Source organism: Meleagris gallopavo, chromosome 1 (assembly GCF_905368555.1).
Source record: "Meleagris gallopavo chromosome 1, MGAL_WU_HG_1.1, whole genome shotgun sequence".
In the NCBI taxonomy this organism is placed as follows: domain Eukaryota; kingdom Metazoa; phylum Chordata; class Aves; order Galliformes; family Phasianidae; genus Meleagris; species Meleagris gallopavo.
The window spans coordinates 59,397,870-59,410,480 of NC_139404.1; the positions used below are offsets into that span (position 1 = coordinate 59,397,870).

The following is a 12,611-nucleotide window of genomic DNA, read 5'->3' on the forward strand; positions in this document are numbered from 1 at the left end:
AATGCAGGAGAAGGTTAATTCCATGTTAAAAGTACTTTTGACAGTCATTATAGACTAATCAGTATAGCAATTGGGGTCACGTAAAGCCATCAGAAGTCAATTAAGGAAAAATAACCTCTTATTTGTATGTCTTTCAGATTGAAATGCTAGAGCACAAATACGGAGGTCACCTGGTATCTCGCAGGGCAGCCTGCACCATCCAAACTGCTTTCCGACAATATCAGCTCAGCAAGAACTTTGAGAAGATCCGCAACTCACTGCTGGAGAGCCGCATGCCACGCCGCATCTCTCTGAGGAAAGTCCGGGTCCAGAACTCTGAGAGCTTCTCTGCTGAGAAAGCTCTAGTGGAGGGGTACAACTTTGTGGGCATCCCGTTGGTGAGGTCCCCATCTTTGCCAGCCACAATCAGCGGAGCACTGACTGAGCTGGAGGACTCCTTCACGGAACAAGTTCAGTCCCTGGCCAAGTCTATTGATGATGCTCTGAGCACCTGGAGCTTGAAGACCATGTGCTCACTGCAGGATGGGGGCTCATACCAGATAAGAGAGACCTTCAGTGCCAGTTCAATGCAACCAAACCAAGACTTAGAAGCTGAGCTGCAGGACAAGGAGAAGGAGGAAGGGCTTCTGCCAGATACCCTACCTAAGAGCAGCAGCACTCTTATGATGGCTTTTCGAGATGTCACGGTCCAGATTGACAACAAGAATATCTCTGTCTCATCGTCTACCTCGGTGTCCATGGCAAACTGCCTGAGCAGCAATGCCCAGGCTGGTCTCTCTCAAGCCTCCAAGTCTGAAGAAAGCCCGGGAGAAGGAGAGGGAGAAGACAGTGAACCGCAGGCTGCCCCAGAGTGCTTACCTGAGACAGAAGCTCTCCAGAACAGCCACGCTTTCACTGAAGTGAACATTAGCAGTAATGGCATGGGGGACAGCAATGAGGAGCCTGGACAGATGGCAGTGCAGAAGCTCCAGTTTGATGCTAACAATGAGATGGGGCAAAGCAAAGGCTCTGAATCTGAGAATGCAGACAACTCAGAGCAGCTGAGCAGCAGCAGCACCTCCACTTCAGCAAAGTCAGCCTCTGAGGTGTCCTCAAAAGAAGCACTGCAAGCCATGATCCTCAGCCTCCCACGGTACCATTGTGAGAACCCAGCTAGCTGCAAGTCCCCCACGCTTTCCACAGACACCATGAGGAAACGCCTCTACCGCATTGGGCTGAATCTCTTTAATATGTAAGTGACTCTTCATCTTTTGTATTTCCTGGACTGCTTCATGCCTCACAAGAATAGGTGAAGACAAAGTCTTGGTCTAGATCTGTCTCTAGGGAAGCTCTTTATATTCAAGGGTGTGACCCTCTCAGTATCAGATTTAGACCACGAGTTGTCTGCCCAATGGCTTTTTCCCTGAATTTTCCCAAGTGCTGTTCTGATCTGCCCAGTAGAGGAACAATGCTGTCCTGAATTCTGAACCTTCAATTCCAATTTCAGTCCATTTGAGATCGTGCCACATTCTATTGAAAAGGCAGAAGCATATCTGTGGATGTAAAAACTGTCTCAGATACTTAACTTGGAGCATTTCCAAGGAGAAAGAGAGAGAAAAGTAGAGCTGAGCCTAGCTAACCTGGTATAGTGCTCTGGCTTTTGTTTTCCTTCTGTTTTTTTGGGTAGATTTTTTTTTGTCTTAATAGAACAGGTTTAGTCATCTCAGTTTCTCATACATCTGAGTCTGATATCCTATGAAAAGGCTTTAGATGTAAAAGTAAAGCAGAGTGGCTCAGAAAGTACAGTCAGAAGGGGTGAGCTCAAGGGGTCATATGCAGTCTATTTTAGATTGGCAGAAAGCAGCTGAGCTCTTATAAGAAGCTTTAGATTTGCTTGTTGTCTTTCGATGAGATATTTCTCATCAAAACAACCCTTGAGAAATAGTGGGATTTTATCTCATGCTATCTTGGTTTCCATTTGAATCCCCAGATGAAGGTGCTGGGAACATAATGCACTTACACAAACAGAATGTTTTGCCACGCATTAGTGTGAGCCTTTTGGTCTGAGCAAGGACTGAAGTTTATGTAGTTATGGACAGAAGTTTTGCACAGACAAGGATTAAATATATGTAGTCCAGAGACTGTAGACCCCAGAAGGCAGGAATGTGGTTGAAAGATTTTTAGTGCTGGCTACAGAGCGCGTCTGGAATTCTGTAAGAGCAGACAAGCTTGGAACTCACAGAGAGTCAAGGAGGATATTGAGGAGGACATTTACTAATTCTGTTCAGTAGATTGTGAACAGGTGGGTTCACATATATTTATCAAAGTCAGGCTCTGGCAGCACATGTTTGCCCAATGGATGCGAGCAGGCTGGAATAAGAGAAGGTAGGCACCAGGAACAGATGGGAGCTGATTATGACATAGTTCCAGCTCCACAGAGATGTTGTGGTACTTGTGTTGGGATTGGTGTTTTTCTGGAGGAGGACATGGGGTTCACATCTCTGCAAACCAAGTGTTTCAGTATTTTCAGTCATGTTTGGCAGGAGTTCCTATACCCAATGTGTTTTCCTTTGGTTCATGCAGAGTTGACACAAGTACTGATGTGATCATAAAGCAGGAGTGAAAGTGTTTTTTTCCAGCCTGTCTGCCTCCTCCAGTCTGCCTGGCACACATTCATGTGTCAGATTAACAACACTAGGTCTTCTGGGGCAGCACTGCCATTCTTCATTTAGTGACCTGAGTTTCCTGCATCTTGCAGGTCTCCGTGGGATCGAAAACTGAGTAACACCATGGTGCTTTGAAACACAACTTCCTCAAACACAACTTCCCTGCTGCCTTGAAACTAGTTGCTGAAACAACGTGCCAGTAATCTGTGAGGCTCAATTTTCTAGACAAAACATTGGGGGGTAGGGAGAAAAGGAATAGAAAGGAATAGACTTAGGGCAAGCAAAGGTTTTTTTTTTAATTCTGTGAGCAGGAATTAAGGGAGGTATAGCTCCTCTTGTAACACTGTAACATACCACAACCCAAGGGGTGGCAAGGGGGTTTATAGGCATTCAGCTTAGTGCAATTAATTGATTGTTGGTCTCCCTGCCAAGGAGATGGTTTACCGTCACAGAGATTGTGATACGATCACCAACCCATAGTGCATGGAGCTGAGGCTATGAGTATGTGCATGCACATATTTTTGCTGGCTGCTCCGCTGGACCAAGAGCTGAAAGCCTCCAATTGCTAGCACCATCTGCCATAGTCTGTCTGGCCTTACACTGCTTTTCTGTAGGCAGTGCTCTGGCTTGGAGCAGGCCCCTGGGAACAGACAGATCCTGCGCTGTTGTGGCACTTTCGCCTTCCCCCCCTCCACGGTGAGGGGGTGGAATCCCTGGAACGGAGAGTGCTTCATTATGCAGCACTTCTGTAATAACTGAGTGTGTGTGGGCAGCTGGTTGTGTGGGCAGAGGGAAAGCCAGCAGGACGTGAGGAATCCCACAGCATTTGCTGGCCATGCATAACACCCCTGAAATATTGAGGAAAATAGCAAGGACTGAGCTCAGGAGAGAAAGAAATGGAGCTGCTTGCTGCACATCTGGTAAAAGTCATATGCTGCAGTATATGAGATACATATACAGGTATTCAGTGGCAAAGATGCTGTATCATTACCAGGATTTTGTGGGGAACAATTTGAATCCAGGGAAAAGCTGATGTAAGGCTGCTGTTGATTAAATAGTTGTGTTCATTTATATTTGAGCTTTAGTCTATGCAGTGAAGGAGGGCTGTCAGAGCTGGACTGTTTTATTCTACATCCTCTTGCTTTGTGTGTTCCATTCCTTCTGAAATCTGCATGTCTATGCCATCTGTATTAGAACTGTTTCCTGGCCACATCCAGCTCCCATCTCCTCTGGAACTAATCCAGAGTCAGCCCAATGTCTTTGGAGTGACATCAGTGACTGAGGTCTTGCCTTGAACATTACATTGGGTCAAAGATTAAAATATGCACATGGAGGTCCATTTTTTTGAATCTCTGTTACTTACCTTGACTTCACCCATGGCCATTTAACCCTTGCATTTAGTGAGAACTTTGCCTGTGCTCTTCAAAGGTGAAGCTGGAGATCTATATGATGATATAGAAGATATTCTGTTGTTTTTCCTTTAGCAAGTCCTAGGTTTTCAATGTCAGATCTTGCATCTCTCCTATTCATAAATTTAATGGGCTGACTTGTTCTCGCAGATACTCTTCCTGACAATGCCACTCTGCCCACGATGTTTTCTATGTGACATGACAGAGTAAGCAGAAATATCTTCAACCCAACTTCTGTTAGTATAACCATGAGGCCTCTGTATGGTTCAGGCCATTCTCCTGAATGCCGATCCGCTTATAGCTAGACATATGTTGCTCACCCACATCCTTCACCACCTGATAGTGTCACACTCTGTGTCTGTCATATCATGCATTCACGTGCTCAGAGATCTCATCCTATTCTTTCCTCACCCCAGAAAACAGCCTAAGCAAACCTGGCCCTTGAGCCATGACAAAGATCCCTGAATCTGGGTTAATGGTGGAAGTATGTTTTCCTTTCCTATACTTTATGAGGATGCTACCTCTCCCTGTTCACGAGCTCAGAATGAAAGGAACATGGAAATCCTCCACATTACGTGAGTTCCCCTCAGCAAGAGTGCATCGTGACTGAGGGCCTTCAGTGGCACAGTCTGAGGTACAGGAAGAAACTCTGCTACACGATGCACATATAGCACTCATTCCAGCGTGTACTGTGGGACAGGCACCCCCATAGACTCACAGCTGCTGCCAGGTTGCATAGAAGCCTGTATGCTTATAGGATACATAAGGAGAAAGGCAAAATGTGCGGACATGATGGTCTCCTAGGAAAATGTATGATGTAGGAGAAATCTGCATATACAGGGGATATACACACACATGAACACGTGTACTTGTAGAGGCACACAGTACCCCCCAAGATGTGTGCACAGATGCTGGCACACCACTGTGTAGATCAGCGCTCCCACAGACAGGCAGCTGGGCTCACTCATACCCAGCCTGATCTCAGAGGGGGCTCACAGTCAGAGGGGGAGAAAAACCCTCTGTGCTCTGTCTTGGAGCTGCATACAGCTCTCTCTCAGTTCTGACAAGGCATTCTCCAGGTGCATGCTCTCATCCACCCACACTCGCAGATTTCTGCCTGAGGGGGGAAATCAATAGAGAAGGGAAGAACAACACAGCTAGGGTGGGGGAAGTGGAGGAAGGGATAATGCAAATATGAGAATGGGATTTCTATTCAGGCAGCCAGCAGCAGACTCAAGTGAGGAAGGCAGAAATGTCACTCAACACCGAGCAGTAAAAATGCATGAAAAAGAAAATGAATTTTTATTTACAGAAAAAAAGTGCCCCATCTTTGGATAGCCCCCTCTATGTCTTGAGCCTCATTTGCCCGTTGCCCATGGAAATAGTGCCTCCTAAGTCTCTTCACAGTCACCTTTTTCCCTGTGCAAATGTCTGTCCTACACAAGGTGTAACCCCAGCTTTCTGAGACGGTAGCAAAGGGTCATATTTAGGCACCCTAAACAAGCTAAGATGGGGTAGGTACAGTGCAACAGATTTTGATCTTGAAGGAGAGGGATAGCAGAAGAGAGTCACTGGTGAGCAGCAAGATCCTTTGTGGCAAGAGGCACTTACAGTCTCCTCCAGACAACAGCAGGTGCTGCAGGTGACACAGTGGCTCCCATGACATCCGTTTGCACTCATCAGCAGCTGGGGAGAACTCTCCCAAGTCTATTCCCTCCTTGCACCAGTCTCATCCCTGTCACGTACGTGAACTCATAGGAGCCCATGTGCATATTGAGGGCTGCATTACTGGCACGACAGATGATGAGCCAGGGGTATTGATGTCCCAAAGAGTTCATGCCAACTCATCATATTTTTGTCCTTCCTTTTCAGAAACCCAGACAAAGGGATCCAGTTCCTGATCTCCCGGGGCTTCATCCCAGACACTCCTATTGGGGTGGCACACTTCCTGCTCCAGAGGAAGGGCCTCAGCCGCCAGATGATTGGGGAGTTCCTGGGCAACAGCAAAAAACAGTTCAACAGGGATGTCCTGGAGTAAGTATGGAAAACTCTTCCTCTCCTTCCTGCCCTTTTACGGAGTTACCAGCCCACCCTGCCCTGCTTGCACCAGCAAGCAACCTGTCCTCCGTGCCCCTCCATTTCTGTGGGAACTTCACCATTTCCACTTCCATTTTGGTGCCTCTCATTGCATTTCCCAGCAATGTGTTTGCCTCTCTGTATCATTTCAATTTCTCCTTCCCAAAGGGCCTGTCATCATCCAGCTGGAGTTCAGCACCACAGGGGGTAAGACTAGTGACGCCAGGAGATTTTGTGTCTGAAGAATTCTGTGACTCATGTCTCACCCCATCCAAACAAAGTGCTCCTAATGCTTTCTAGGAAGTACTAGAGAAGCAGAGGAGAAAAAGCATTTGCTCCTTGCTGTGAAACCAGCAGGAAACAGCAAATGCTGTCTATGCTCATGGCTCTTTTGCTGTCCAGGTCTGTAATGGGTGGGCTTTTCAATTATTCCAACTGCTTGAGAAGGAAAATAAGAGGGCAGCTGGTCCTGTGGGTGGTAATGAAGAAGCCTACACGTAGAAACCTGCTACTAATTAGTTTACTCTGTAGTCACAGAGCATTGAGGAATATCCTCACTCCAAAAACTTAGTGGACTGAGAAGACAAGATGGCAAGATCTTGGGTTTCCTACCTGCTTCTTTTCAGTAGCTGCTTTTGCTGGATTGTTCCCTTCAGTTCACTCACTGTGGTTACCTCCTGTTCACACAAACCAGGCATCTCTCAACCTACATCTCTCTTCTTTTTCAAGCCTTGCAATTTGGGCTACAAAATCCTGGGAACACCTAAGACCTATGTATGCTACCTCAGCGTCTGCCTATTGCCTTGCTTTTCATGTTGCTAAATATTGCTAACTTGTTATCCCCCTACTGTGAACATCACTGGAGCAGAGTAGAAATGTTTGGCAGAAAAGCATATTACCCGTTTTTCTGAACGTTGTCCAAGATGACAGGCTTTCTGCAAAGATGATCCTAGGGAACTGAGATGGACCTTAATTTCCTGTGTGGCCTTGATCTACTTCTTGCCATGCAGATGAGGGAGAAGGAGAAAGCACAGCTCTGCATGGTATAAAGTAGTGGCATAATGCTTCTGCCACCCTGAGAGCCAATGCAGTAAAGACAGAGGGGGAGTTTTCACCAGTGTAAATGCGAGTGCTGCCATGCATGGTAATGTGACATGTGTAATCATGGCACAACAAGCTTGTTCAAAGACCTGTTTCCAGAGATGATCAGCACTCAACTGGGTCTTTCTTTCATTAGGCAATAGAACAGCTCTTAGTGAAAGCTGCCTTTCTGTCAGGCACAGTTCTTTGTATTGCATCCATTGTAATATTTTCCCAGTCTCCAAAAAGATAACTCTTTTCAGTTTCACAGTGGCTTATCTTGAAGCAAGCCAAAGAGAAAACCTAAATCCAACACACACAGCATTCTTATTCCTGGAAAAAAATAATTGCATCATCATAGAATCATAGAATAATTTGAGTTAGAATGCACCTTAAGGTTCATCGAGTTCCAACTCCCCTCATGGATAAAAGGCTGCTATCCAGTAGATCAGGCTGCTCAGGCCCCATCCAGCCAGGCCTTGAACACCTCTAGGGATGGTGCATCCACAGTTTCTCTGCCCAAGCTGTTCCAGTGCCTCACTACAGTCATAGTAAATAATTTCTTTCTAATATCTAATCTCAACCTAACCTCTTTCAGTTTAAAGCCATTACCTTTTGTCCTATCACTACAATCCCTGGTAAAGAGTCTCTCTCCATCTTTCCTGTAGGACCACTTTAAATACTAGGAGATCACAATGACATCTCCCTGGCACCTGCCCTTTTCCAGACTAAATAACTCCAGCTCTCAGTCTGTCTTAATATGAGAGGTGCTCCAGTCCTCTGTCCACCATCATGGCCTTCTCTGGAATCACTCCAGCAGGTTCATTCCCTTATGCTGAGGACCCCAGAGCTGAATGCAGTAGTGCAGGTGGAGAGTATGCCAGTTCAGCATCCAAATCTGGGCTCAAATTTAAAACTCCATTCCTGATGCAACTGCTGCTGCCTGTTGCTGCCCATTCCTGACCTTTGATCCAGCCCTATTTTTAATATGCTGCATGAGTATTGATTAGAACAGCAATGAAACACGTATTGTCTCCAGTTTCTTCATGCCGAGAGCTACAATTAAAAGTAATTGCCTCTTTTTCTCCAGCAATGTGTGGGCTGCTTCCCCTGACAGATACACTGCTGAAGTCCAAAGCCTGCCTCTGCACAGACAGCCTCTGCAGTAGCAATAGGCAAGCATTTCTTTGTAGTCCTACATTCAATTCCTGCAAATGACTACGTTCTTCCAGTTCATATGCAACTATAGGCTGTGTCAGCAGCACCTGATAACAGTCTGTATTACAAAGCTTGATGTCAGTCTCCCAGTCTCAGTGTCCAGGAACTGCTGTGATATAGTTGCTTGTATTGTCTCTGAATGTTGCAGGAGAGCTATTAAAGCATGTGGCCGTACTCCGTCATTACTCTCAGTTTCCACTGTACCTCTCAGTGTAGCACTCCAAATGCATTATGAAGGAGTGTCCCTACTGTCCTATTTACAGATGGAGGAAGCAAAGCTCAGAAGTGGGAAGTGAGCTGTTAAGGTTGTACATATCTTTAAGCAGCTGAATCTAAATTTGGAGTTCAGAGCTGTACCTGATTGCTTCAAACAACAGATAACTTGCTGACTCATATTCCTTAAAGGCAAATGTAAAAGCAGACATAAAATATACACAAAATGTTCTACAACAGAAAAGAAGAGAAAGAAAGATTGCCAAATAATTCAGCTAGTTGTAGCTGTGGTGTTTGCTTGTGTATCAATTTTGAGCTTCTGGATAGCAGTGGCTTGCAGGTTTTGCAAGAAAAATTTTGTCAGCTCTTGTGAGAGCTGTCTGGTCAATAGCTGCACACACAGCAGTTTGGCATGCATGGAAACAAGGTATTGCTGGAACAAAATCTCACACAGGATTATCATCCTGGATATTTTTCCTGTCTATGCATGAGGATGAAGAGGGCTGGCAGGATATGACAGTGTGATGGCATTTTCCAGTGCTCATGGACTGGTCACAACTTCTGAGCTGTTTGCATGTGAGCACGAGGCAACTCAAAGGCATTCTAGCATTTTAGGACTGGCTAAGATCTCATCTGGTTCCTTGTTCCACTGGTGTGACTAAGGAACAACTCCCATCAAGTTAGCTCAGGAACACCGCACAGATTGGGACAGGTTGGTCTTGCAGTCCCCATGTATATCCATGCTTAACAAGCCAGTATTAGGAGACATGGTATTCCCTGGAGAGCACATGGCAATCAGGGTAGCCTTTATGTAGCTTTTGTATAGTTTGTCCAGTTCCACTCTCATTTCTGTGGCCCAACTGACCCTTCAGTTCCTTGGCATTCTTGGTCCTGACAAGCTTCAATGCCTTGATAGAATGGCCATTGGTAGGCACTGACCACCTGCACTGAATAAGCCTGTGTGCAGGGGGAATCAGTTCTGCTCCTTCACATCCCAGACGTGGCCTTGGAGCCTTCCTGGACCATTCTATCCCTCCCCAGAGCAATTTCAATTATTGATGTCATTTGCTGTGTTAGTTTAGCTTCCACTCGATGTGAAAACTTGTGTAAGAAATGTGTACTGTAAGCACTGTTTCAATTGCAGCCAGGTTGAATTAACCCAAGTGCTAAATAAACAATGAGACAGCTTTTAAAACATCTGCGAGCTCCATTGTGCATTTGGATACTGGGTAGAGCTGCCCAGGTTATAAATTCCAGACTCAGCTCTAAGTCCAGCCATAAGTCAATACTCTGCAAACTTTTCTTGGCTTCCATGGCTATTTGAGCTACGCTAGATGGCAAACAAGTCAACCACTGCCTGTTCCTAGAGTCAGGTAGAAGAACTCAGAAGTGTACAGTTGAGCATGGTGCTGTGAAGAGGATACCTCTTTACTGCCCATGTAGTGAATACAAAACTCCAAAGATGCATCATACTGGTTGCAAAGCCTCATATGCATGGTGAAGTGTGAATGAGGATAAACTTAATATGAGACTTAAGCCCTTTGGTTTGCTATTTTGCCTTCTCACATCTGCATATCCAACTACTAGAAGTCTTTAAATTATATTCTTCCTTCCATCCTCCTATTTTGTCTTTCAACCTTTTTCAACTGTTTTTCTTGGAACCCAGAAAATATATCTGGATAACTCACAGGTAATTACACACACTAACCAGAGGAATGAAGGAGAGAGTAGGGGATTTTCGAGAGTATCTAACTGTAATTGGCACTCATCCTTTGATAACACTAAACTGCTCACTCCTCTTTTGTTAGAGAGAGGAAATATGTCATTTCTTCTTGCAAACAAGGCTTCAATCTTTAAGAGCAGGATTTATCTCCCCTATTGTTAACCACCACCAAGTTTAGTGTCATCTATCAATTTATGAATCCTTTTAGTCAATGGAGAGGCATAAGTCCCTCAAGAGTGCCGTTTTTCTCTTTATGCCTGTTTTGCCTGGACATCTAGCTTTTAAACATTTTATGTTACGGGGTTAAATCCCATCTGTAGCCAATTTTAAGCATCTGACAGAAAGATCCAGCACTCCACAGTAAGATCCAGCTTCTTCTCAGGAGAATCTGCTTCCACAACCTGCCTGCAGCAAGCTGGGACCTGTCTGAGGGTTTCAGCATCTGTCAGTCCAGGAAATACAGCTGTAGAGAGGGATCCTGGTCCATTCAAACTCTGTTCTGGTATTGGACAGTTTTCATCAAATCTAACTTGTCAAATGTGATAGAAAAATCATATTGTTACTTTGCAAAAGTCAGGGCCAGTGCACACATTTCTAATGAGGAACAGCATCATTCTTACATCTTTTCTTTAATCCTTTCTTTTCTATTACATTCCCAGATGCATTGTTTATTTGTTTGTGTGCACTCTTAACCCTGTGTTTATTTGTTGCTTTTGTTCTCTTTCATTCATCCTTCCCTTCTCTTTAGTTCATTGTTCTCCACCTGTTTCTGACTCAGGAACTGCTTCCATTTATAGTTCATTCAAGAGCAAAATAATAAGTGTGGTGTCATGAATTGAGTCATCTGTGCTGCTGGTGTCGGATGGTTTATACTCAGGTCATGGGATGTGGATGTGCAGAAGTGGCTGTCCTGGTGCATTTCCTGTCAGAAAAGACAGGTGCAGGGATTGAAGAAGAGGGGACAGTGTGCTGAACTGGGGGCTTGTTCCTATTAGACTGTAAGTCACTGTTAGACACACTCTCCTTGTTGGTGAGCAGCTCTCCTGTCTGTCAAGCCAGTAGTGCCTTCTCTTTCTCTCATGGGAAGACAGAGAGAAAGAAAAACTGCTCTTAGGAGTGTAAAAGCAGAGATGGAAACCCAGCTAAGAGGCTGTCTTTTAAAGAAGTGTTAGCTTCCTCTGACTGGCAGAGTGAATTTGACAGGTTAGCCCCAAACTAGCCTATCTTCCCCTTCCCACTAAGGACATTAGAGAGGATCAATAGGGGACTTGTATTACAGGAGGATTTGAGCAGCACAGTGCTGCTGCTTGTGCTGAGGAGCAGTAGATAATGATGCAGTGGAAACAGAGAACAGAGAGAAGAACATGTTAGTCAGTTCTGACCTCCTGCTGCAAGCAGAGCTGTGGCACAGATCAGAATTGTGAACAAGAGTGACTTTCCCATGACAAGCTGCAAGGGCTGAAAGTACAGCTTGAACTTGCTTGGATGCCTAGGGAAATGGTTTGCCCTTGTATAGAGGCTCTTAATGTCTCCTGGAGGGTGAAGAAGGCTAGGCAGTGTCTTGTCCTGTATGGCCAAAGTGTCCAGAGAGGAAACAACTTTCCACTTTGGAATACAGCTATGTCACAAGGCATGGCAGCACTTTCTCACTCTGCGCAAGTAAGTACCGACAGTCCTGGGAGGGCAAGTAGGCACGGCAGCCCCAGAGAAGAACAGGCAATACATGTAATGTTGTACCACCTAGAAAGGGGGTGCAGCTGTTGCAGGCCGTGATCTCCATTGTAGAGACAACACTAACGTGAGGATGGCAGGAAGAGGTGCTGTGTGTAGGGCAGGACTGGGACACAAGCCCTTGCCTGCTTGTGCAAGGAAGCAAAGAGCCCTGCTTGCTTTTCTTACTGTGGGCCTTAGCAAACACCTGCAGGGGCAGCCTCCGAGGGAGCTGATCTCTTCCTCTGCAGTACACCCTAGGCCTGGCTTGTCTTCAGAAAGAGCACAGGGATGCTGAGAAAAGGGATGTTTTTTATTAGTATTTCTGTGCCTTGTCTTAAACTTTCCACCTGGCTGCCTCACTCTGTGTCCCATCCCTGAGCATGGGCTGCAGGTTCATTACAGATGCTTTTAGTTGCAGCCCAGCTCATGCTACATTGTCACCTGAGTGGAAAAGCTGGAAAATAGGTCATTACGCATGGGCGAGCAGATTCCAGCCCCACACGATACAGCTGCTTCCTGCCTTCTCTGAATCCT

General features: G+C 45.6%; 1 protein-coding gene across 4 annotated transcripts in view; it reads left to right on the forward strand.

Moving 5' to 3' along the window:
* Positions 1-12,611, forward strand: part of IQSEC3 (IQ motif and Sec7 domain ArfGEF 3) — a 104,981-nt gene that overhangs the window by 69,848 nt on the left and 22,522 nt on the right. For all 4 annotated transcript variants that reach the window (XM_085229760.1, XM_085229739.1, XM_085229752.1 and 1 more), the window contains exons 4-5: positions 138-1,231; positions 5,927-6,088. In XM_085229760.1, coding sequence (XP_085085886.1) covers positions 138-1,231; positions 5,927-6,088 — 1,256 coding nt within the window. The remainder of the gene's footprint in view (positions 1-137; positions 1,232-5,926; positions 6,089-12,611) is intronic.